At 44.5% G+C, this 26,475-nt stretch overlaps 1 protein-coding gene across 3 annotated transcripts in view; it reads right to left on the minus strand.

Annotated features, from left to right (window-relative positions):
• Positions 1-2,266: 2,266 nt before the first annotated feature.
• Positions 2,267-26,475, minus strand: part of LOC117893960 (protein bric-a-brac 2) — a 35,494-nt gene continuing 11,285 nt past the window's right edge. For 2 of the 3 annotated variants that reach the window (XM_034800754.1, XM_034800753.1), the window contains exons 3-5: positions 5,027-5,102; positions 4,496-4,926; positions 2,267-4,382 (exon numbers count right to left, since the gene is read on the minus strand). In XM_034800754.1, coding sequence (XP_034656645.1) covers positions 3,411-4,382; positions 4,496-4,926; positions 5,027-5,102 — 1,479 coding nt within the window. In that variant the 3' untranslated portion in view covers positions 2,267-3,410. The remainder of the gene's footprint in view (positions 4,383-4,495; positions 4,927-5,026; positions 5,103-26,475) is intronic. The other variant, XM_034800755.1, reaches the window with a different exon arrangement.

The following is a 26,475-nucleotide window of genomic DNA, read 5'->3' on the forward strand; positions in this document are numbered from 1 at the left end:
GAGAGAGAGAGAGAGGGACGGGCCAGGATTTTGGGCTACAAGCAGCCGCAAAATGCTGCTTAACTTCCAGACACAGACCCAGGCCCAGAGCAGGGGAGGAGAAGGACACAGAGGAGTGGCAGCAGCAGCAGCAGGAGAAGACAGACAGCAGTGGCAACCACAGGCCGTGGCAAGGACGCAAAGAGGCAAGAGGCAAAGGCAAGCTGCTGCTGCTGCTGTTGGAAGGAAGGAAGTTGTTTGTGGGTCGCATTCAAGGCTGACCGAAGCGAGGCCCGAGACGACGACTCACTCGACACAACCCCAGTCCTTCCCTCTCTGTGTGTCTGTGTGTGTGTGTGGCAGGGTGGCTGTCTCACAAGATGAAAGCCACTTGGGCTTCCCAGTCCACCCCTCATTCATGGCAGTCAGCGTCGAGTCGAGTCGAGTCGAGTTCCAGCTTTTGCTTGGGAGTTTCGCCAGAGTCAGAGCCACAGCCAGTGGCATTACCACGGCAGTTGCCGCACTGCCACTGCTGCTGCTGCTGCCACTGCCACAACTCCTACGAAATGACCTTGAGAGTATTACAAATGTACAATTTTGCCTGCCACGCCTCCAGACAGCCGCCTCCCGCCTGCTTTCGGCTCTGGCTTCTCCTCTGAGTTTGGCTTTTGGCCTTGCTGCTGGCTGCTGGCTGGCCTTCCCTCCTATTTATCTGCAGCTTGCAGTTAAGGATGTTTTGAGAGCCAAAGGACCAAAGGAGAGTCTGGAGTCCTTGCCCCAAGTGGGGGTTAGTCCAGTCTCCGTGGCTGTGTGGCAATGGTCGTGTGGCAGAGTTTTGCATCAAGTGCAAAGTGTAAAGTGATGTGTTAAGCTGTTAAGTGCCAAAGTAATTGTTTTCTTTCATCCAACAACAACAACGACAACGACATTGGGGCATGGGCCAAGCGGCAGCATGGAACAGGCTTGACGCTGCTTTCACTTGCCACTTGACCTTGAGACTTCTCTATGTCTCTCTGTCTCTGTGTCTCTCTGTCTCTGTGCCTCTGTGTGGCAGAGAGTCGAGCGTTGTGTAGTTAACATGGGTTCTTCTCACTCTTCCGCATGTTGCACTGGCTGCTTCGAGAGTGCGGATTGGGGGGTGTGGCATCATTGTGAATTATGTCTAAGCAATTTGGGGCACACCACTGAAGAGGCAACTGGGAATGGAATGGGGCTCTGCCGATAGGGAGGCTAAGCAAAGGGTGCTGTGTCTAGGGGGAATCGCAGTGCACCTTGGGGGGATTTGGCATTTTCAGATTTACGTAGAGCTGTGGGAAGGTGAAGGGAAGTTCTCTTTCCTTGGACCTTTCTTTAGACCGTATGCTGGTACTCTTCCTAACCCCCCAGCTTGGCCAAAACTATGCAGATTGTATGCTAAATGTTTTGTATTGCAAGTTCCAATATTTTAGCGACTCTCAGCTGAATATTTTCTTAGAAGAAATGTCAAAGAATTACTTAATTTCCAAGGTCTAATACTTGTCCGAAATTGGCAAAAACAAACTCATTTACTTTGAAATTATATTTCGATTCTAGAACTCAGCCTCACATTCATTATGAATTGGAAATCTTTTCAAATTTCAGCAGTTTGGAGCTCTTAAAATTCAGAATATTGAGCAGCATTGGCATAGGTTTCGGTCCATGTTTCATCCATATCACATTTCGAGACAGTTTTCCATATTTTCCATTGAAATTTATTTTCCTATCGCTCTCGAAATTTATTGCTCGCATTTGGTTCCAATTTTCAATGACCTAATGTTTCCCTGATTTACTTCCATGATTTGATTTATAACATAAATAATCTAATTTCATTTTGTATTGGCTGAAATTGCACTGCAATTTCTTTCAATATTTAAGGTTGATTTCATTGTTGATAGTTTACGTTATTTTGCAGTTTCCTTTCACGAAAAGTTTCTTCATTTTGATCCATGAAAATTACCGACAGAAATTATCTAATTAATTTCCTTCTTTGGAGCTCTAGAATTTGGTAACATTTCCGCACAAAGCTCTCTAAAAGCTTTCTCTAAAATGCGCTGAACATTCGTAATCTATCGACTAATCCGATGTTTATCATAGCATTTCGTATCCATCACGAATCCATCGTCCAAGATTATTACTTTTTCCATTTTTTGCGTCTTCAACATTTGCCTTTGCTTTTCCTTTTACGCCTTTTCCCCCGCCCAAAAAGAACACTGGAATTTTCACGTTTTACATTTAGTTTTTCATTTTTGTTTTTATTTCTTTGTTTTAATTTTTATTTGTATTTTATTGTTTATTTATAATTTAGGGCTTTAACTAAAACTCAAGAGAATTCGCTCCCAGCGTTATGCTGCAAATTCTTTTCTTTCCATTGGATAGACAGTAATAATAATAATAATAATTAATAATTAATAATAGTTGCACTCACAATAGATACAGTCATGTGTGTGTGTGTGTTCGTGTGTGTGTAGGGGGGGATGTGCATGTGCTTTTGTGGGTGACTGTTTATGCATAAAATTAGCATTAAATTGATTTGAATGCTGCCTGCAGGAGGGGGTATAGCTTGCCACAAGATACTTTTGTATCTCATTGTAGTGAAGCTTATGTGTGTGTGTGTCTATGTATCTATGATCTAAAGACGAAAGTAAAGCCTAAAGCTATTGGAAATTTGTACATTATTTACATGGAAATTCCATTAATTTAATTATAATATTTATCCGTATGCATACTCTTGGATATATCCATTTTAATTATAGATACCATAGCTGTATCTTGAATACATATTTATGCATGTATGTATGTATGTATGTGTAGCTAGACATTTATATATATATTTTATGGATTATTCAGTGTGTGTGTGTGGGTTTTTGCGTGTGTGTGAATCGAATGAATCTTTTACAACTAATTTTTGTGTGTTTAAATCTACATTTAAGAAATGCACAAGTCTCTCGCTTCGAATGCTTAGCGCTAATTAATTAATTATTTAATTCATAATTATTAACTCACTCTCTCGCTATCTCTCTCTCTCTCTCTCTCTCGTACGATGCGTGGCAACAAAAAGGCAATCCAATTTATATCAATCGAAAAATAAATAAAAACGAATCCAAGACGAGATCCTATCCTTAAAGGAAAGTTCCGAAGTATGTTTTGTGTGTGTGTGTGTGTGTGTGTGTGTGCATGGGGTGTGTCCTGTTAATACTTTTTTATACCTCTTTAAGAATCCTACATACATGTAATAATAATCCTATATACTCGTATATATCCTACATCCTAGCCGTTAAAAACCTTTTTTGCTTTCTGCTTCAACTAAAAAAAATCTAAAATAAAATCAAACGTTGGGCATTTTCTCTCTCTCTCGCTCGCTCTCTCTCGCTTCAAGTAGCAGTCCAAAAACATTCCATTGCCTCTCCTCTGCCTCAATCCTCGTGCGGCAGCTCCGTGGCATGCTGCTGCTGCTCCAGCTTGATCTTCATCAGCGGCGACTCGCGCACCGGGGCATAGGCTGCCGCGGCGGCCGCTGCTGCCGCCGCATCGGGATTCACGAAGAGTTCGCTCATGTCCTGCGGCCCCCCTGGGCCCGGGAAGAAGTCTTCGAAGCGGGGACTCTTGTTCTGCGCCTGCACCGACTTCTGCAGCAGACCGTTGGCAATCGCCTCAAAGTCAATGCCCGCCGGCAGGCTCTCCAGGAAGCGCTTGTTGTACGCGTAATTCGGATGCTCCTGCTTCGCGTGTTGCACCTGCTGCTGCTGCTGCTGCTGCTTGGCGTAGTGCGTGGAGTAGGGGGAGGCGGCACCGGGGCGATTCGACTGCTGCGCCTTGGAGGAGGAGTTGCTGCCGCGCGACTGATTCCCGTACTGACGCGCCTGCATCGCCTCCTTGAGCTCCCGGTCCCGCTCCCGCTCGCGTGTCAGCTCTCGCGCATAGCTGGCCGCACTCGAGGGCGCCGCCGCACCACCGCCTCCCCCGCCATTGACGCCTGCACCGCGCGATGGCAGCACATTGAGGCCGGGCAGCCCCATCAGTCCCAGGGCCGTCAGATCGGGCAGATTCTCAGAGCCACGCCCGCCGCCGACATTGCCGCCGCTCTGCTGATGCTTGGCCGCCGCCGCAGCCACCGCCGCTGCCGCCGAGACCTGGTCCTCGATCTCGGAGCGTTGCAAGTAGGCCGGGGACTTGTACATGTGCGGCGCCTGCTGTTGGTGCTGCTGCTGCTGCTGATGCTGCGCCGCCTGCTGCTGCTGCGACAGGATTTGCCTGCGCAGGGACTCGGTCATGGTGCTCAGCGGACTGCTGGCATCGGGCGGTGCCAAGGCGGCATTCTGTGCGGCCATCTTGGCGGCAGCTGCGCTGTGATAGCCATTGGTAGTGGTGCCGCCCCCAATGTAGGTCTAAAGAGGGGAAAAAAGAGGTGCAAAGGGGAAGGGATAGAAGTTAGGAAAAGGCCAAAGATTGATCCGAAAGATGCCTGAAAGATGGAAGTCGTAATGGAAGCTCCACTTACCGCATGCGACTGTCCATTGGCGTACTGATGCGCTCCCATGTCCTCCTTGATCTCGCGGTAGTCGCGGAAGACCACCGCCTTGATGACGCTGCGGATGAGCTCCTCCGGCCACATGCCCAGCAGAATGCGCTGCGGCCTGCCCCGGGCCTTGGGCCGCGGATCGGTGCCGCCATCGAGCGAGGGGCCCAGCATGTTGTGGACTCGATTTGCGTACAGCACGAATGTGGGGTAGGGGATGTCGAACTTGCGGGCTGCCTGGGAGAGGGAGAGACCCTCCTTGAGGACACTGAAGATGGCCTCGGCCATGGCCTCGGGGCGCCACGATTTGAGCGGGCCACGCTCCCGGAAGCGCAACTGTTGCACGAGATTCTGCTGGTTGGTGTTCCAGCACTTTTGCCACATGGACTGCAGCTGGTACTGGTAGCTGTCTGCTGAAAGGACACCAAGAGGGAGACAGAGAGAATGCAAAGGCTGGTTTGGAGTGGGGATTGGGGCGCGTATCGGTGTCTCAGGGAAAGGTGCAACACTTACCCGCCACAGAAGCGCCTGTTGCCGCAGCAGCAGCGCCCATCCAGCCGCCATGGCCGCCGCTTTCGATCATTTTTGCCTGGAAAATGGAAGGAAAGACACAGAAAAGTTAGTTGAGTCGTTTATTCGGTTGGATTTTCGCGACATTTTTCCTCGAGCCGTTAAAGTTTATGAATGCCATAAATGTTCCCTGTCCCTGTCTCCGATCCCCTGTCTCTGCTCCCACATTTTTCGTATGCAAAAACGTTGGAGGAAGCCAACCAAAAACGCAAATTAGTACACAAAGTGGAGCTACTGGTCTTCCTCTCTGCCTCCCCCTCTGCCACCCAACAGATTCATTGTCTTGGCGGCTTTTTATGGCCCGGCAGAAGGCAGCACCATTTATTTATTGCTATTATTAGGTATTCAGGGGGAACTTTCTGCCTCGTAATTGAGCCTGACTTTAACCCTTAAGCTGCATTAATCAGCTACACTGTGAAAAAATGCAACCATTTAGGTTAAGTATAGACAAAAGGCGGGGTCTAGTCGGGCAAAAGGAATTACCATATGGAATGCGCTTACCGAGAGTGTATAAGGGGGTGTATAAGAGATGTATAAGAGTTGCATAAGATGTATAAGAGATGTTTAAGAATTATAAGAGTTGTATAAGAGCTTTTAAGAGCCTTTAAGAGCTGTATAAGAGTTGTATAAGAGTTGTATAAGAGTTATATAAGAGTTGTATAAGAGTTGTATAAGAGTTGTATAAGAGCTGTATGTAGCTTAGAAAACATATGGAGAAAAGTGAAACCAATTTGTGTTTTGGTTCGCCTAAATTTGGTTATATTTTTCGTGTCCATCGATGCCTCTTTTTGCACTTTAAATTCCAACATAGATCAATCTTTTGCGGCTAACCAAAGCCATGCCGCCTGCTCTCTCTCCCTCTAACTCTCCCTCGCTCTCTTGCGACTCCCCTGAGCATAGAAAAAAGTTAAAATTGATGCACGTTTCGTGCCATGGCTGAGGCGGAGGCAATAAAGTGCCTCCCAGCCCGACCGCCTTCCCTCGCGACTGACCAGCAGCTTCGCGGAGCCTCGAAAGTCCAGTTCCAGGCCACGCCCACCAACGCGTCGGGAGGGAGGCCACGTAGCCGCCGCCGTGGCCATGCATTTTATATACACGTTGGGGCGTAATACAAATTATGTGCAACGAGGAGAGGCACACAGAGAGCAAAAAGCAAGAAGCAACAAAAAAAACTAAAACTAAAAACAGGAAAGGCAAAAGTCAGCGGCGGTGGCGGTGGAATAAAAGGGAAACGAATATAATGCAAGTCTTAAAAATTTGAAAAGTAGGCGCCGCCGCCGCTGCTACACAGAAGAGAACAGGGAAGGGGAGGAGGTGCAGGCACTGGGCAGACTCTACTGTAGTACAGTGAAGCTAGGCGTACATGCCGCCGCCGCCGCCGCTGCCGCTGACTGGCATGCAGCAGGAAAAAGGTCATAAAACGTATGAATAATTGAAATTGAAAAGTCGGAAGCATTTTTACATTTTTTTCCTAGCAACAAAAAGCAGCAAAAAGCAACAAAAAGCAACGAAAAACAACAACAAACAAGCAACATTCATTGTTGCACGAGTAACTGTAACAAATGCAAGGCAGGAATGGATGGCGTTAAAAATGCTATTTTATGTAAAACACTTTGTTAATGATGAAGGCCCATGCACCCCAGCCCCCCCCCCAACCCTGGCCACCCCGTTCTAGGTGTTCCTGTTCTAGATGTACTCTGACTTATGGCAGGCAGTGTGAACACTTTATTGTGCTGTAAAATGCATAGGTAATAGCAGAATGAAAATTACGAGCAGGGGGATTCCATTGGGAACGGGTTGAGATGGAGGTTACACAAGGCACGGGATGGGGCAGAGGATCTGTTTTTGTTTTTAATTATATTTTAGTTATTACTTTGTTCTGTCTATGCTCTATCTATCTATCTATTTGTTCATTAATCTAAGCAAATATCCATCTAGGAATGTGTATCCATTCAACCAACTAATCATCCATAAATCCATCTAGAAAATGTTGTAAGAACTGCATCAGAGCTGCCAGTCTTTGCAGAGGAGTAGAAAAGTGTGTTAGCGATTCTTTTATGGATATTTATAGTAATTCCATTTATTATTTATCTATTTACTTATCGATCTATCTACCCTTCCCTTAATCTACTTTGTACTCTCTTTATTCCAGATCTTCTGCCACATCTAAAATCCAAAGTCATCTACTTTGAAGTGAGTATTCCCATCATCTACATAATTCAGCCATTAGTCATGCATTCAACCTCATGACCTGCCCTTCCTACAACACTGTTCATATGAATATATGTACATCAATCTATCCATTCATCCATCCATTCATCCATCCATCTATCCATCCATCTATTCCTCTGCAGCTTCGTCTACTTCTGTGGCGTCTCTGGCAATTACAAAACTCTCTCGCGCATCGTACAATTTTCATATAATAATAAAATATTACGACCGGCTCTGGCTCCGGCTCTGCTCTCAAAAATGTTTAATTAATTAAATTTTCAATTCCCAGCGTCTTGTCCGCCCCCTGTCCCACCCGAGTGTGTGTGTGTTTTCCCCCCACTCAATTTTCCTTCGACAAAAACAAATTTTGAAGTGTGCCGCGCGCATTCAACTTTCTTTCAACTCATTTAATTTAATTTGCGGCGCCTCCGCCACTGCTGACGCTGACGCTGTTGCCTGCCACAGAGTGTGCGTCGCGTCGCGTCGTTGCGCGTCTTTTGCTGCTGCTGGCTCTTCTTCTTGCCAATTACTCATCGTGTGCCCCATTCACATAATAATTTATTTAATTAACTTTTCCGCTTGCTACAACAAAATTCTCTATAAAAATTTATTGATTTCGTTTTTTGCCGCCAGGAAAATATTACTGAAGTTTATTTTTTTCTCAATACTTTTTTGTATAGGAAAAACCATTCACTGCCAACCCCACAACCCCTCCCTACACCCCTCCCCCGCACTCATATATTCTCATTCTCATTCTGTATATCTGTGGATTACGAATGGAATTCTATAACTTTTTCTCTGTGTGTCAGTGGCTGTGTGTGAGTGTGTCTGCCTGTGTGTGTGTGTGTGTGTGTGTCTGTTGGCAATAAAATATAAATTTATTATACACTCCCCCTCCCCCCCTCTGCACAATTTTACCATCAATCGAAATGCATGGCAAGGAAAACCCCCAACTCCTTGCTTCAATTCACTTCACGCCACTCCTCCTCTCTCTCTCCTACCTTTCAACAGCCTTCAAGTTTTCACTACTACACACCTCCTGCCCTCACCCTTCCTCTATTGCTGCCACTCCTCCCTGCCGCCCGCCCGCCCTCTCTTCTGTAATACCCCTTTCGGATTCTAATGCAATTTTAATTTTATTTTTCAAGCGCGCACATAAACTCAGCACTCGATGCCCCCCGCCCTCTCTAGACATCAAAACCCACGCCACCCCGTTCTGCAGAGAGCGAATAAAGACGGAGGAGATATTTCCACTTTTCTAGTAACAATTAGATGCTACATTTCAGCACAACAAATTCTTTAAATTATTCAAAAATATTTCGAAAAATGTTCTTGCTTCGATTTCTCCTTCTTTTTTCTATTGTGTCTCTAATTTCTTTGAGTGTAAGAAATACCACTAAAAACTAGATGGGTTGTGTGGGTGGTTAGCAAGACCTTTATCCTAAACCCATACCAGCCCCCAGCATACCCTTCCCTGCCCTTCCCTTTGCCCAGCCCGCGCTTACTTCTTAACCGAACTTTTGCTGTAGTTTTGCCTCCTCCCTGTCTGCTTCCACTTCCACTTCTACTCCTGCCAGTAGTATATTTCTTATATTATATAACACTTTATTTATTATTCATTTTCGATTCGTGTTTTACCGTGGTGGCGGTGGCAGCGGCAGCGGCGGCGTCTCAAGTTTGTTATTTCTCTTGTCTGCAAGTTGCTTGCCACAGAGCCAGCCCCCACACCATGCCCTGGCCATGCCACCCACTCACGCGCCAACATCCCTCTGTGGAACTACTAGCCCAGCCCAACACCACCCCACCCCCCAAAGGACCTTGCCATTTCCGGGACTTCGTTCCGTTTGGGGCCACTTTTTGCTGCTGCTGCTGCTGCTCCCTGCTGTTCCTTCTGCTGACGATTGCTTGGCGCCTGTTCCTTTGTAGCCTTCACTATTACTACTGCCACTAGTAGTTTTCGCTCTCCAGCTGGCTCTCATTTATCTCTCAGCTATCTCTCAGTTGTTGAAGACATCACGAGAGAGAGAGAGACTCGCTGTGTGTGCGCCCTCGGGAGAGAGCTTCTCGCTGGGAAGGTGCCAAGCTCCTGGCTTCCTTTTGGCATCTTTGCTGGCTGCCTGCTGCCTGCTCTCTGGCTCATTCATTCATTTATTTGTGCGACACTCGGCGAGCAAGCCACACGCATGCCATGCCCAGCTCTTGCTGCTCTCTCTCCATAATGCCTGGCTCCTGTTTCTGCCATTCCTGCGATTCCTGTTACACCGCGAGACGACGGCCGCACCTTGGTTCGTTTTTAGTAGTTGTTGTTGCCATTCCCCTGCCCCCCCCCACTGCCTCGTGCCATTCATTAATTTTATAAGACGCTACAGAAATAATTCATTTGAAAGCGTACACCTCCCATGGGAGTACACGGGCAGCGAGACATCGACGTCGACATCGACATCGACATTCAGCAGTAAGTTCAATCCTCAATTATCGAGGAGACACCCGAAGATACTTCCCGCTTTCCCCTCCCACTGTAGCTGTATCTTTAGACCCATTTTGCTTGCTGGCACCGCGAATCGATTTGCATTTTTAGAAGTCCGTCCCCGCCTTCAACCTTGCGGGGCAGGACACCCAAAAGTAGCAGCAGCTGCCTCTTCCTTTTCCTTTTTTGGGGAAGGCATCCACAAGACAGCAGCAGCGGCGGCAGCAACTAAATATTTAATAGTATTTTATTGCACGAATTTCACATAAAATATGCATATTGGCCAAATGCATTATTCATGGGAATAATGTGAAAAACACATTTCGTAAAGACTGCCGGCTGCCGCCAGAGGGAAAGGTGCAGAGAGGAGAGGAGTGGAGTGGGGAGCAAAGGGAAAGCTCTCTGCAACTCTTCTTCTACTCGAGCAGCGGCAGCCGTGTCTTGTGCCACATCTAGAGTCTCTTTTTCTATATGTTTATCGTTTCGCGTATTGGAATACAAATAATGAAATGCAAAACAACAAAACAACAGAACAGGGCGGCTATAAACAATTGTTGTGTGTGGCAGGAGGGAAGTACTGCAGCGGAGTGGTACGAGGAAGTAGTCCTAGGAATTGCAGGGAGGCGTCGTGAAATAGTTGCAACAACAAAAACAACAAATGTAACAAATAATTGTAGCAATCATAAAGCCAAGTGCGAGTGCATGAAGCGCGCTTGCTCTCGCTCTCTCTCTCTCTCTCTCTCTTCTCTGTACCGCCTTGGCTTTTGTTGTGGAAGAGGGAGAAAGTTTAGCTTGCAACTGGAAAATGTGTTCAAGTGTGTGGCGAAGTGGGAGATACCCTTTAAGGATTCGGTGATATATGGAAACGATCAATAGAGGCGCTTAGCAAGGGCAGAATTGTACGGAAAATAATAAAAACGGCATCAAATATGCCATAAATATTCTTAAAATGGATAATAATACTATTGAAAGTTCTGGAATTACTTGCAAAATACTATAATTTCCTTTAACATATCAGAAACTCCATTAAAATACTAGAAATGTTATCTAAAACCGTCTAAATACCATAAAATCCCACTAAAAATGTTATAGATGCCACTAAAAATACTATAAAACAGCTTATAAATTGTTTACTAAAATACGCTTTACATAAAATATTTCTAAAAATTCTAAAAAATATTCTGGCGAATAAAAAGTTTCCCCCTAAGCGTCACGAACATCTCCGCCAAGTGCAAATACCCTTTGCAAAGCGCAACACTCGTACAAACACAACAGCCACAACACAATGGCAAGCAACAATAATTTAAATGTAATAAATAATTATACGCCAAGTGTTGAGTGCAATGTGCAACGTGCAACGTGCATTGAGGTGTGTCAAGTTGCCAGCTCTAACCAGAGGGAATGCCTCGCAAAGGGAGAGGGCTGGGGAGGGGGGCAAGCGGAACAGAAGTAACCACAGCCCGACAACAGAAATTCGCTATAAAACATTCAAATGCAGGGGCACAGCACACAGTCAGCCCGTCAGTCCGTCAGCCCTTTCAGCCCTTCTTGCCGACCCTCGAAAAAATGCCACGACGCGCGATCTAAAGGAGCAGGCACCCCTTTCCCTTTCCTTTGCATTGCTGTTGTTTCTGTGTTCTGTTTCTGTTCTGTTTCTGTGTTATTTTTACTGTTTTGTTGCGCCCCCAAACAGAGTCCAGGCGTTGTCTTGCAAGCGCTCGTCTCGTCCTTCCGTGGATTGTGCTTGCTCAACCGCTTGAAGGCGAGTACTTCCTCGTGCATTCTCTCCCAGGCGAACACGAGGAAAAGCACTCGGACTTGGACTTCATTTGCACTGAGACTTCATTCGGTCTGCCATGGGAGAGACGCGCCTTTAGCCAGAGATGGCAGCGTGACACGAGGAATTCTTTGGGTCTTTGATCTGAGGTAACTGAGGAGTATCTTGGGAGTTAGCATTCTAGGGAAATTCTCTCCGATTAGTCTGCTTTACTCATTGAATTTTAAGCTCTGCTGTGGGATCTGCTATTGGTGAAATGATATTCAAGTCCTTGAGGCTCACGCTGACATCCCTAAGCCTTCGTCTCGTCCGCGAATTGTTGAGGCAACAATTGTAGCTCTTCGCGTTGCTCCTGTAATTTCCAGCAGGGAAGGGCGAAGCACACTTCCACAGTAAAAATTAACCTCTTGCAAATAGTAATTTATTGTTTTTTTTTGTTGTTAGCATGAGGGGATAATGAGGATAGATGGGGCTCGGCTCGGCTTGGCTGCCTGGCCAAAGGGACACCAAAAGCTTGCGCTTACGACTGGCAGCCACTGGCTGGCTGGATTGTAACGACTTGGGAGTTGCCTCTTGGACTGCGGTGCTTGCGTGTCCTTTGAAAGCTGATTGAAAGCGCAGTCCCTGCAACCCCTACCCCCCACCCTTGTACCCCTACCCCTGGCAGAGAAAGTCTACAAAGTGTTAAAACGGCTGCACACAGTCATTAAATATGAATACTTGTATAAGCAGGCAGACAGACAAGAGAAAAAACACACAGAAAGAAGCGTCCTCCATCATCAGAGCCATGAAGCAGAGGCATGTGGCATGGGGCAGTGGCTGGGTGCTGTAGGTGCCGTCACTCATTATTCATGTGCGCGCAAATCTCTTAAGTTTAAATAGAAAGAAAGGCACAGGAGGAGGGAGGGAAGGATGTGTGCAGGTCAAGCGCTGAAATGTATGCTACGCTTTTTATGCGCCAATCGAAGTGCAAGAGGCACGGCCCACAACTGCAACAGCCGGAAGGGGAAGGCAAAGGCAAAGGGAAAGGGAAAGCGGCAGAGGTGCAACGCACAGTCCAAAGCCTTGAAATAATATTTAATATTTAGAGAGACATAAATATTAAATGAGGCTACAAAAGCGACTATGCAAAAAGGTAGCACGAGCCTCCTCGCAGTCGCTCCCCGTTCCCCCTGCACCAACACAAAACGACAAGTAGAATTACAGCTAACATTCCGACATTATTTCTATGTGTGTGGCAGGCAGGCAATCATCAATGCAGCTGAAGGGGCATGCTAGGCTCGAGGTAGAGTGTGCAGCAAAGTCGTGCAGCGAGCGCCTGGCAGGGTATTTTTGGTCTGCAACTTTCGCTTTGAACAGAAAAAACTGCACCACTATTTTGCAGGCAGGCAGGGCACACGCTCTTTTCTTTGCTTTTGGGTGCACACAGTTTTTCCCCATTTGATACTTTGGGGATAGTCGCGAGAGCCGAGCCGAGAGCAGAGCGAGTCGAACTCTGAGCCGCCATCGTCAGCAGCCCATCCGACAGAGGCATACGGAAAAGTCTTATGAAATATGCAAGGCCTGTGTAATTTCTTATTTAAAATGCCATTAAATTTTTTGAATAGCATAGAGAGAGGCACGAGGAGGAGGCGGGAGGAGGCAGCAGCCACTGTCTAAAACATAGAGCGCAGCATGCACTCGGGCTCTGGGTTCTCTGGGTTCTCTGAGTTCTGGGCTCTGGCTACTGGGGCTACTGGGGCTACTGGGTAAATAGAGGCATGGCCACACATACACACTCCCTTTTATCCGTGTGTGTGTGCTCACAGGTTAGACAAATAACGGTTTTGGGGTCTGGGGGCCTGCTTTGGCTGCTGTTTGAGTTGCACACGGAGCGAGCCCCCCATGGCCCGAGTCTCGACTCAGGGCGGGGGCTATGGCCAACTTTTAAAATGCATATTTGATTGTATTTTTTTGCAAGCAGAGAGAGAGTGGAGGGGAGAGTGGAGAGTGTGGCATGCTGCATCCTAGAGTGGCGTGCATTGGGGGTACGTGTAATTAATACAAATCGCAGAGGAGTACAGCTACAGGAGTGCAGTTAGGGGTACAGCTGGAGGTACTCCCCGTACTGCCCAAACGGCAGGCACTGGCCAGACTCCCGTGCCACATGCATCTTTCATGATGTGACGTTGGACGCTGGCCTGCCCGTTCGATCGTCTCTCACTCTCTCCATTTCATATTATTTCCAAACTTATTTCTAATGCCAATTGTCAGGCCGCCTGTCAAATGTCTGTTCCATTGCAAATGCATTTCGTGGCTCACTGAAATTGTGTATCTGTGATGCATCTGCAACTGCATCTGTGTGTGTGTGTGTGTGTGTGTGTGTGTGGAGGCAACACCTTTATTAGTCAGCCATAATATTGATTTAGTTCGCCGCCGCCACTCGTTGTCTGCCTCAAGATAATTATTGCACACAGACACGGAGAGAGAGAGGAAACCATTACATATGTAAATATACACACACACACACACACACACACAAAGGGACTTGCCACAGTTGCATATTGCAGCCTCAGATTGCAGCACGTTGTGGCAGCTTTTGGAATTGATTTGGCCGCGCATCTGCGAAAATAATTCGAAGCACACACACAAATACACGGATTAAATTTGCATTAGCAACCGCTCGCTCTCTCTCCCTATCTCTCTGGCAATTAGCGACAGGACTTGGGGAGCAGCCTGGAGGAGTCTCTGCGTTTCTGTATCCTTTGGCTCAGAGATTTCTGGAGGAGAGACATATATTGTGGCTGCTGTTTGCCCAGACGACATGCCCGCAAGCAATCGCCTCTGATTCGGATTCTGTATCTGTAGCTCTGTTTGATTCCAATTCATAATCTGTTTGAAGTCTAAAATATATGGCTAATGCTTAGGCTTTAATAATGCTCTTGAATGGGTAGCACTGGCACGGGGGAAGCACTGGCCAGAGGAGACTCGAATGAGTAGAAAAAAGAATTTGTGAGTTTCCACTCTAAATAGTTATTTATTTTTCGCCTCCCTCCACAGTGTATTATTCACTTTTCAATTACAAATTTTGTGGGCCTGCTGCTACACCCCTGCAGTAGTTTTCCCTCCCCCACTCCCCCCTCAAGAGCCCAGTGTATGCCAGAAAGGCTGCGTCACTTTTATTTGTTTCGCTTAAAGTGCGCGGAAATTGTCTGTAGCCCATTTAAAAATAAACAACAATAAAATAAATAATTAAGAAATACGCTGCGCTGCTTTCTGCGTTTAATTATAAACAAAAGGCACAGCACAGAGCAAGGGGAGAGTGGAGCGGGGAGGCGCCGCAGATTCGCATTGTTGTTGTGAAATGAGCAAGAAATTAAATGAAAAATGAAATAATAAAACGCGTATTACATAAACGCTCAAAATAAATACAAATAAAATGTGCCCCGTACTCGTACTCGTTCTCATACTCATGTGAGTGAATATCTTCATAAGTGAATCATTTTCGATTTCCCAAGAAAAACGCCAGAAGCAGCAGCAGCAGCAGCAGCCACACGCACACGCGCGCTCTGAGGCTGCCCACGAAAATTGATTAAATAAATAAAATGGCCAACAAAAACTAGATTTTTATTTATTTGCCGCGGTATTTATGTATTCTTGGCCTCGCCGCAACAAATAAATCAAAAATCTTCGCATCGAAAATGAAACTACACAAAAGTCAAAGCCAAATTTGAGATCCGAAATGCGAAATCGGAAATCTGAAATTGCGTATGCCCAAAAGATATATTTCTGCCATTAGGGGGCGTGATGTGGTGATGCCTCTATATATATGGGATTGTTGGGTTTATAAATTTACACCAAAATCACCCATCATCCAGTGTACGCAGAAATGATCTTCGGTGTTCCCGCCACCCTCTGCCCGCTGCCCTGCCCACTAGCCGCTTTAGTCAGTCGTTTTAGTCGCCTTCTCAATGTGTTTGCTCTTTGAATTTTCTTTTTTTTTGTGTATTTGTTCGTGTGTGCTGTCTGCATATATTTATATATTTTTTATTTATTTAACATCGTTTTTTCAACAAGCAATCCCCAAGCCCCAATCCCACATCCCAGCCTCACATCCATCGCAATGCGAAACGAAACAAAACGAAACGAAATGCTTCTCTCGATTGTTTTAGTATCTGATTTTTTATTTACTTTTAATGAGTCGCCCGCCGTGCGGAATTTTCGAATGCTTAAAAACCACACACAAAAACGATTTCTAAATGTTTTTTTTTTGTTTGTGCTGCGGCTAATGATTGGGGATTATCATGAGATGCTAAATAAGTTAGAGGCAACTGCTCGAAGGCTTCTCCAAGGGAATTCCTAGCTTCGTCTTGACATGAGCTCTAATTTTTCTTCGTAATTTATTGTGTTCCCTCATTTACTTGCATGTTTTCTCCACTTTTTACTCATTTTGTTGAAGGTTTTCCTCTCTTTTTTTCTACACAATTACTATAATGTTTTATGTTTATTTCACTTTATTTCTTTATAAAGTTGTATTTTTTATGGCTGGCAAATGACAGACAATGAACGCCTCAAAGCCATTCGGATGGGGGGGCTGTAAAGGCAATAAAAAAGTATAATGCATAAAAACTTGCACCTAAAGTTGTAATCGCTTGCTGGGAGCAGCAATTAAATCATCTACTGAGAGGATTTTATAGAAAGAAATTACAATTTCTCTTCATTGAAGGCAGCAGCCAACGAGGGGAGGTTCTTCCCTGAAGAAAATCCTTAAAAATGAAGAGGTTTCTCCTCCATCTTGGATTCACCGACTTATCTGCATTGTGGATTATATTTAAATGTATTTTCATCTCTTTTGTGTCTCTTTTATATCTTCCAGCTGCCATCTACCATTCGCCTTTGGATATTCACATTCACAATACCATTCGAAAATTGACTTATTAATTAATTTATGCAGACACGTTTTAGTTTTATTATTTTTAAATTTGTGTAATTTGTGCTTTGGCATGCCCCGCAATGTGCACTAGAGCGAGGGTATATCAGGCCGCCTGCGCACTCCGCATAACTACATTTTCGAGGGGTGTAGCAATGGTCGTGCGGCTGCCAGCTGCCAATGGCATTCTGATTTGTTATGTTTATTGTTTGTTTCGCAACAAAAACAACTTCTATTTCATTATGTCTTTGGGCATAAATTATTTATCTCATTTTTGCTTCAAGTTTTTCTTTTTCTTTCCATTTTTTGGGATATTGAAATATATTTTTGTGCTGTGCTGTTTGTTGTTTTCCTTATTGTATGATTATTTTTTATCTCCCGCTTCATTTAACAATGTTTTTTTGATTTTGATTTTGATTTTCGATTTTTATGTGCCATCTATGGGCTGGCGTTTCGAATTTAAATAAATTAAATTTTATTACTTAAATTTGACGAGCCAATATGCCGTGCTCTATGACAAAAAATAACAAAGTTGTTCCACAAAAAGAGAAATAAAAGGGATAAGTGATGGGCGCACTGATTGATACTCTTTGGAGGGAGCTCATTGGAGCTTATCAAAACTCTGTTTTTCCAAGGAATATTCCAAGAAACTTTACTATAATATCCATATTTTAGTTGACTTTTAGATCATTATTATTTACCTAAATGTAATGCCCCTTTGGCTGCCTACATCTATTCCAAATCACAACATATTCCCCATTTGTTTTTGGTTAGAGTAAAAAACAACATAATTTCGATTAATAAATGCGGCTCTATACATTGAATTTACGATCTGTATGCATACATATATGTTTATGATCCATCTGGCCATCTGTTTAAGATAGTTTTTATAGCAAAAAAAACATCAAGGGAGGGAGCAGGGTCATGGGAGCGCTTAGCGGGTAGATGCTTTGATATTTCATACAAAGGAATACTACATTATTTTTGTATGTATAAAGTTTTATTATTTTATTATTATTATGATGAACACTACATGTGCTCCCCTGTCCTTGCACTGACCCCGGACCCTGCCCCTGTAAATGGGATGTATCTGCAGTTCAGCGCGTTTATTGTCGCGCACAAAACGCGCCGCGTCATGAGCGAACCATAAAAAGAGTCCGCCTGTCCGTCTGTCCGCTCTGTCCGCTGTGGCTTTTGTTTTGTTTTTTGGAGAAGTGTGGGACGGGAGGGGCTGGCTATTTTCATTCATGCAGACAATTGAAATGCTTTCATTTAGCATTTTGTCTTAGAAATGGACCCAAGCCTCGTTTGGTCGTCCCACCCGCTGTGTGTGCGGAGTTGTATAATTGGCTCTACAGCCAGTGGAGTCGCCACAGTCGCTCCGTTCGCAACCCAGCCCGAAGTGTGAATCAATCAAAAACGTAGCTATTTTTAAGCGCTGCTAAAATTTGTGTTTAACTTTTCACTCGACAGCCGCCACACGCCGATTGTCAGCAGCCAGCCAAGACCCAAAAAAACAAGACCCCAAAAACAGCTGACGATGGAGGTGAGGCTCGTGGATCGTGGGACTGGGCCTTAGCGCGGACTGCTGGGGGTTTGGTTAGTCTCTAACTAATCAAAAAAGTGAAAAAAGGCCTCAGCAAATGTATTAAAATAAAATTTAAACATTTCGTCGCCGTCTGCGATGATCCTCTCTTTACTCTTCACTCTGCTGTTGCCCTCTCGCTCTCACCAATGCCCCAGCGCTGTGTTTTTTTATAACATTTGCGCATGCGCAAACTGCCAAACGAGCAAATTAATAATTAATGCAAATAAACACACGAAAAGCAGCGACACGACCAAAAGGCAAACACAAAAAGAAAACAAAAACAAGATACTAAAAAAAATTGAGCAGAAGAAGAACAAAAGAAGATACAAAAAATCAGAACGCACGTGTAACAGCGCTTTTGATTAATAAAGTAACAATTTAAATAAATATTATTAATAACGCCACTTTCGGTGCGGTGTGGGGGCTATAAATAACGAGGCAACGTTCGAGTGAATCTTTGGGTCTCTGAATGTGTAAATGTGAATGGAAATGGGGAGTTAAGCAGAGAGAATTTGTTAACTGGAATGGGCTAAGGTGGATGGGTTCGATGGGATCAGCAGGTGCTATGTGGTGCTAGGGCTTTGTTCAATGAAGATATTTATAGTATCAATAGCTAGATAAAGCTTTGAATGGTAATTGAATAACGGGAATATTGTTTATGGAATGGGAATTTGAGAAATGGGCTTGAACAGTGGGAACAGATTAGTAGATCGGTGGATTAATAAAGCCAAAATTAAGATAAATATTGCAATAGAACGAAAGTAATCTACAAATCATTATGGTGCTTTGAATGAGTGAATATTGCTACTTTTAATAAGGAATATTTGGTCAAATATTAAACGTGATTATCCCTCATTTTGGGTATAGGAAACTGCGCGCGGTCAATCAGCAGAAGAAAACGTACATAGATGTTGCCCTCAATTATAGCAGAGAAAAACGACTTTTCATTCATTTCCGCTATGCTGCAGGGGCATAAGAAAGGCCTCAAAAACAGAGGAAGAAAACAGGAGTAAGAGCAAAAGCCACTGAATGGAAATGCTTGTAAAGAAGTAAAAGGGAAATGTAAATCCCCCCACACACCGCACGAAAATATCAGCCACGTCACGATGACAAAGGTGAAGCCAGGCTGCAGCTCCTACTACGATTCGTATTTCGTGTTCGTATTTATTTTCCATATATCTTTGCCTTTGCCAGTGGAAAACTATGTAATTACTCCGCACAAAATGTGCCTCAAAACTGACCGACAAAAATGAGGGAAACACCATGCACGGGAGGGGGGGTGTGTGTGTGTGTCTCTCCCAAGAAAAAGCCATTAATTAAAAACTATAAAAAAAGAGAAAAAATTACACGATCATATTTTATTGTATTCGGAGCTCGGGGCTGAGGAGGTATTTGCGCTCTTTTACATTTTATATTTTTAATGGCTGCGGACGTAAAAGTTTTCCCACTTTTTTGTTGTTGTTGATTGTTGTACATATTATTATTATTTAAATTTCTTTATAATTACAGTGTGGCGGAGTGCGGGAGAGACAGAGTGGCTTGTCGTTTGTTTCTTTGTCTCCAGCACTCTGCCTTTATGCATATGCAATGCGATTACACTGTAAGTATTCCCCTAACTTTTTTATATGCGAAAGGGAGAGAGGTAGAGGGAGGGAGTGAGAGTGGGAGTGGGGCTGTGTCCGCTTTTAATGACCATGCGGCAGGCGTTGGCTTTCAATTGACATGAGCACCTGTCTCTATGTAATTTCTATATGTATTTATTACACACACATTTAATTGCTGGATTCAATAGAACCTTTATTTTTGGTTCGTATAAATTCCCAAATACCCAAAAGGTAATTACAACTTATGGGCTGGGGTTTAATTATATGTGGCACAAGACTGCTTTTGCCTAATTAGAAGGAAGGGCATTTCAAAGGGAATATCCAACAAAAAGTTTCGAAGGAAATTCAAGCAACGATCGACAGTTGAACTCATTTCCATTTAATCTTGCGAGATTTATTATATCATAATTTTCGAGCACGAGAACGGGGGAGGCTTGAGTCACCCTCTGAGTGCTCAGGCTGGACCACTCCCCAGAGACTTTGTTTAATAAACCAATTTGATTATAAGCCAACGACATGAATCAGCAGCAGCAGCAGCAGCATCACCTGGTCGGGTGCTCCTCCTCACAATCATTACAATAACTGATTTTCATCTGCATTTGCATCTCTTAGTCAGCGCACTTTGTCAAGCTATAAATTTAGAATTTAATTTCAAAATTAATTTCATATAATTATGCTGCAAACAAAAGGCACAGAGCAGAGATTGAGTGGAAGAATTGGCCAAAGTGTGTGAGTGAATCTTGTGTCTGGTATCTGGCGCACATGCGAAAGACAGTTCAAAGACCTGTTCCGGCGAACACACAACAATTATAAAAAGCTATTCGCGAATGTTTTATTCGATGGCACAGAAAATCAAGAAACGAACAACATAAAGAGTAAATGTCAAGAAACTATCACACACATTCGAGGAGATTCGAACGGATTCAAGCGATTCAAACGTATGAATAATAATAAATAAAAGCAATTAATTATCGCGAAACGCGAGGCATACATAGAAGCGTGGTTGTGCCACTACCAGCTGCCGTTGCTGCAACGAGGGGAAAAGATAGATAGCCACAGATACAGATACAGATACAGATACAAATATTCGTATTCTGTATGCGGATCTGGTGGGAATTATTTTGTCTAAATTGCAAGTCGCTGACGCGGCGGTTTTTGCCATGCTTAACCGATTTCATTGTGCAATAAATGTACATAAATAATACAAGAAATACCCTAGATCTAGATCATTAATAAATGGCCACAAAGTTTGCCCAAATGAGTGGCAACTGGCAATAGGAAAGAGTCAAAGGCATTAGCCCATAAGCTTATAATTAGACAAATAATATTTTAGCAATGTTTTTTTGGGTGTAGAAAAGATGATGGAATATCCAATTATTAAATGCTTAGGACAGCCATGTCTCTGGGCATATCGATTGTCGAATAATTTAAGCAAAATTTCAAGAGCAGAAACCAAAGTCTTTGCTGCCTTTCTCTCACTTCTTTTTGCCATAGAAAACACCCTGTAAAAATGCTACTAAATGACATGAACATTGCCTTTCATTCATTGCGGGGCATTCAACAGCAGCAGTGGCAGTGGCAGTGGCAGAGCGAGCTACACGGAAAATGACTCAGCCACATAAATTTAATTATAGCTCGGGCGCAGAATTTATTTAGTTTTATGCCTCAGTCCATTATAAAGTAGGCAAACACACAGCCACACAGGGAACAGGGGATAGCATATTGCTGTGCACATTTATGTGCGATATATAAAAATATTTAATTAATTATATGGCCAGAGTAAGCGAGAGAGCACGAGAGAGACTAAACTAAAAGTATTGCTGGAAACGTGGCAAATAAATAAGCAAAATGGTTGGGGGGCAGGGAAATACTAGAACTGGCAGAGGGTTTGGGTCAGCCAATAGATAGATTTTTGCTGGTTTTTCAATCGGTTTTGGGATGCTCCCTGTTGTGTCTGTGGTTCGTGAGGCATTTAGCAGAAATTAGACAGCGTTTAGTTGTTCGATTTTTGTGTCGTGTGTTTTTCTCTGTGGCCCCAAAAATGAGTGGCGAAGCACAACACATTTGCGATTCATTTAAATTTATTGCTGCTGTTTGCGTTTGTAATTAATAAAGTAAATTTGACCTCACACACACGGACAGACACAACGATGAATGAATGAGTGCCCAGAAGATGAACATGAGCCAGAGTGGCAGCGGCAGTGGCAGCGGCAGTGGCAGCGGCAGAGCCCAAATAGAGGCATGACAAACGGCAGCGAGTGCAATTAGCAGGCAGGCAGGCAGGCAGCCAACAGGGCAACAAAAGTTGCAGATACATCTGTATCTGTATCTGTAGCTGTAGCTGTATCTGCTGTAGATTGTGGACTCTAGACAGTGTAAAGTGTCGAGTGTAGACTGGGGCAAGTGCCTTGATAAATGTCTTTGGCAGCGCAGAAAACAAACTGTGCAAATATTTGACAAAATACAACTATAAATATTGCTTAAGAATTAATGTTGCTGCTGCTGGCTGCTGCTGCTGCTGCTTCATGCATCTGTCGCCTGCAGACAAATAGACGCGGACTCGGCGTACGCGACACCAAAAAGTGCGTGGCAAGACGCTGGGGCACAACTGCGGTGCGGTGTGGCTTTTGCGGCCTGTCAACGACAGCGGCAGCAGCTTCATCTACAGATGCGGCATGTCCGAAGAACCAAGAACCGCATGTATCCGTATCTGTAGCTGTCGCTGTTGCTGTCGCTGCTGCTGCTGCTGCCACACACTCCGCGAGTAACGGTGTCAATTTAGCAACCGCAGCGTAGCGACTCTCCATCAGATGCATGCAGCAGGCAGGCAGGCAGTCAGCGGGCAGGGCGTGGTCCGAGGCCCGCCTCGAAGTTGGCTTTTGTCTTTAAGCCATTTCCTTGGGGCCATGAGCCATGGCTAACTCTAACGCTGTTGACACTTTTGTGCAGTGCCGTTAAGTAAATATTGAGTGCAAAATGAATGTATTCATTGAGTAAATATTGTAAATGCGATAGATAGTTGCTGTTTGTTCACGAAAGAAAATGCTGGAACCTGGGGAGGGATGAGTTCGAGGCCAGAGGAGTGCCTGCATTTGCATTTGCATTTTTTGTGGCACAGGTGAAGTCAGTTGCTGTGGAGTGTCTGTGTGTCTTGTGAATACATTCTGGGACCCACTTCTTGGAGAAGTTCTAGCTTTGCCTTACCCGGAATATGGATGCTTCCCCGTGGCAGGGTGGGGCAAATGACTTTCTAAACAGTTTGCCTTGCCTCATGGCTCATAAAACTAATAAAATGCAAGCAAACGGAGATGTGGAAAAATTACAGAAAAACTCACAGAAAAATTACAGAAAAAAGAAAAAACATTAAAAACTCGGGGAAAAATGGAAACATATGTTTCGCTTTACAAATTATATATCCAATCGTAATAATTATATGCCTTCGGGCAGCAGACACACACACACACACACACAGATGATTCGATTCATAGAGATGAGAGAGAGAGGGAGAGGGAGAGGGAGAGCGAGATCCCCTCTGCGGCAGTCGGATCTTTGCTGGCGGGGGTGCAGCAGAACAGAAAGAACAATTGCAGCGGCAACGGAAAATGAGTGGCAGAGGGAGGGGGAGAGGGAAGGAGAAGCAGTGGAAGATGCAGAGGAAGAGGAATGGCTAAATTAAGAAATGCAGCCAAGTGGTGGATGGGCAGGAGGGAGGAGGAGTGCGGTGTGCGGTGTGCGGGAGAATAAATAAATGAAAGAAGAGAGAAGAAAAAGAAGAGAATTTGTTCTACGGGAAATGTACACAAAGTAATAAATATTGATGTACCCGAAAGAGTGAGGGAGGGGGGAGAACATTCCTCTTACATGTGTTTCTCCTTGCAGCTACACACACACACACACGGACACACACAGATACACATGCATCCACAAGATACATTTAATAATTTACAGATGCATTTGCAGCAGAGGGGCAGAGGCAGAGGCAGAGGCAACATCGAGCATCCAGCCAGCAGATGTGTTAAAATTCGTAAAGTAATAAAATAACAAATCAAATGCCCGGCGCAACAAATACACAAAAGATCCATGCATCAAACGAGACAGAGGGAGAGAGAGAGAGCGCGGGAGAGGGAGATGCAGCAATGTGGCATCGCAACTTCAAAGGAAAAGTCGAGTTGGTCGAGAATGCCGTGTTTACAGCCAGACGAATGCATGCAGCAAATGCAACATCCATCGAAGGGAATCGCGGGATAAATAAACATTGGAAAAACACACACACACAGAGAGGCAGAGACAGAGACAGAGACAGAGACAGACACACAAACGGAAGACTCTCCTCTTGTACCAGAAATGGACACTCCACTACTCGTTTCGCTCACTTTGCTGCCTGCCACTAATTTCACACCAAATTATGCTCCTGCCACAAGGATGTTGCTGCCTGCTGCTGCTACCGTTGCTCTATCCGATGAGACGCCGCCACAAAAGGATTCCCGGCCGCAGTGCCTAAGCAACTGGAAAAACCACGAGCGGCAGCAGCAGCAGCAGCAGAGGCACTGGCATGCAGCACTTGCAGCTAGAGCTAGTGCTAGAGTGTACACTGAGAGAAATTGGGTTGCGTTTGCAGGATTTTAGGTTAATTTATACGATTTTTAAAGTATTTAGAGAACTTTTTTTGAACATTTTTTTAACATTTCTTAAATGTTCCTTCAAAATATTTCAAATATAAAATGCGCAGCAAATTTCTCTACAAATTACAACCCATTTTCGCTCAGTGCAGCGCACGCAAATCGAACCTTTCCAGCAAATTGCCTTTGCATAAAGGAAGAAACTGCAGCTTGTGGCATGCCACTCCACGTGCTGCTGCTGCTGCTGCTGCTGCAGTGCCTCAAGTGGAGCTGCCGCCACTAGTGCGAATGGGTGGCGAGTGCGGCATGCACCATTATACCCTTCGCCGTAGAGATCTCTCGCTAAGTGCAGGAGGAGTAGCGAACACTTCTTTTTGCCATGCGGATTGCCAAATTAGAGGCATTTACACAGGGAGAGAGAGTCCTTTTTTACGCAGGATATTCGAGCGCTGTTTGCCCACAGACAGATGAGGGCTCCTGCTGCGGCACAAATGTGTGTGCCACATAATGTGGTGCATGGGTGGGGCAGGGGGAGGGTGCGATTTTCGGAAACTGTTGCACAAGCATTTCCGAATTATGGCACAAATTATAATGCCATTTGTGGGTGTGTTTGTGTGTGTGTGTGCGGCAGTTGCACGTGGAAAAACTATTTCAAATGGATAATAATTTGCACTCATTTTGGAGTTTTCATTACATACTACGCTGTGGTTGCCCCTAATTGTGGCAGGCAGGCAGTCACTTTGCCTTACAGCTGGCAAAAGTATCTGCAAGATGCAAGACGTGTAGCTGGCCCTCCCTTTGTAACTGTATCTGTATCTGTATCTGTGTGGCTGCTCTGTGCCTCTCCGTCGTATCTGCTGGCTATAAATATTGTATCTCTCGAGTCTCAGATACAACTCAGTCTCTGCCGCTGCCCCCCTGCCTCTCCCCTCCGTGTCTCTCTGTTTGTAATTGCGTAAACAGACTCGTACATATTTTATTTTATATTTTATTGTTTCGCTCCGCTGCGCTCCGCCATAAGGGCAGATACCTATAATTTTCTTGTGTCTTTCTCTCTCTCTCTCTCGAACAACACACCGCTGCTGAGGGGCAACAGTAACAGCAGTGGCAGTGGCAGCAACAGCAACAGCAACAGAAACAGAAACGGGCTATGGCAATAATAATCATCATCATCATCGTTTGGAGTCGTTGTCGTCGTCGTCGTCATAAAGACAACAGTCGCCGCGACTGCACTAACGACACACACACACACACACACATATACATTCTGGAGTGTGTGTGCGTGTGTGTGTGTGGAAATGCGGAATAAATAAATAAAATGTAACAAAAGGCAGCCCAAATAAATGAAAATATAACAAAACTTAACACAAACAGCAGCCAACAGAAGCAAAACAAATGGAACGGAAATGTAGCTAAGAAAAACAGAGTTCAAGGTAGAAGGAGAAGTACAAGATATGTTAGGGGAATAATAATAGATATTCCAAAGCAATGATATATCATTTGGAGACAGTTAGGAGAGGTACTAAGGGAGAATCAGCCAGCAGCCTGCCAGATCTAAGGCAAAAATCGTTATAGAAAGAAGTAAAATCAACTGAAGGCAGACAGACACAAAGTGCAGGAAAAACCCGAAAGATATAGCGCATAAATAGCCAGCCTGTAAACTGAAATAGAAATTAATCTCAGAAATGCCATAAACCGAATTCAACGACTCAAAGTTCAACTGAAAAGCCAAAGATATCTTTCCAGCATTTCCAGCTATCCAAAAGAAAGGCAAAAATAGACCAATTGGCCGATAGCAAATCAAAGACTTCAAAGGTCCTTCATTTGGCAATCAAACCCAAGAGCATTCTTATTATTATTAGCGATATAAAACAAATACAATTTATATGCAACATTTATAATTACGAGTGTGGCACGTTGTCAGACCATGACTGTGCCCCGGGTTGAAATTCCCCTCGCCAGATATACGAGCACTATAAAAATTCTATAGTCCCCCATACGATAATCGGTTTTTGTGTGTTCTTAGTTTATTGTTGGTTAAAATTCTTTATTTAAACAATCACCGTCGGCCTGTAAATCGACTTAAAGAGGGGACGTGCAAATTGTGGCTTATACTAAACAAAAAACGGTCTAGTCACGACGTATATTAATGCGTCATTCAGTACCCAAATCCGAGTCCGAGTGCGAGTCCGCAAAAGATATAGAAATGGAATTAGA

This window comes from Drosophila subobscura, chromosome J (assembly GCF_008121235.1).
Source record: "Drosophila subobscura isolate 14011-0131.10 chromosome J, UCBerk_Dsub_1.0, whole genome shotgun sequence".
Taxonomy (NCBI): Eukaryota; Metazoa; Arthropoda; class Insecta; order Diptera; family Drosophilidae; genus Drosophila; species Drosophila subobscura.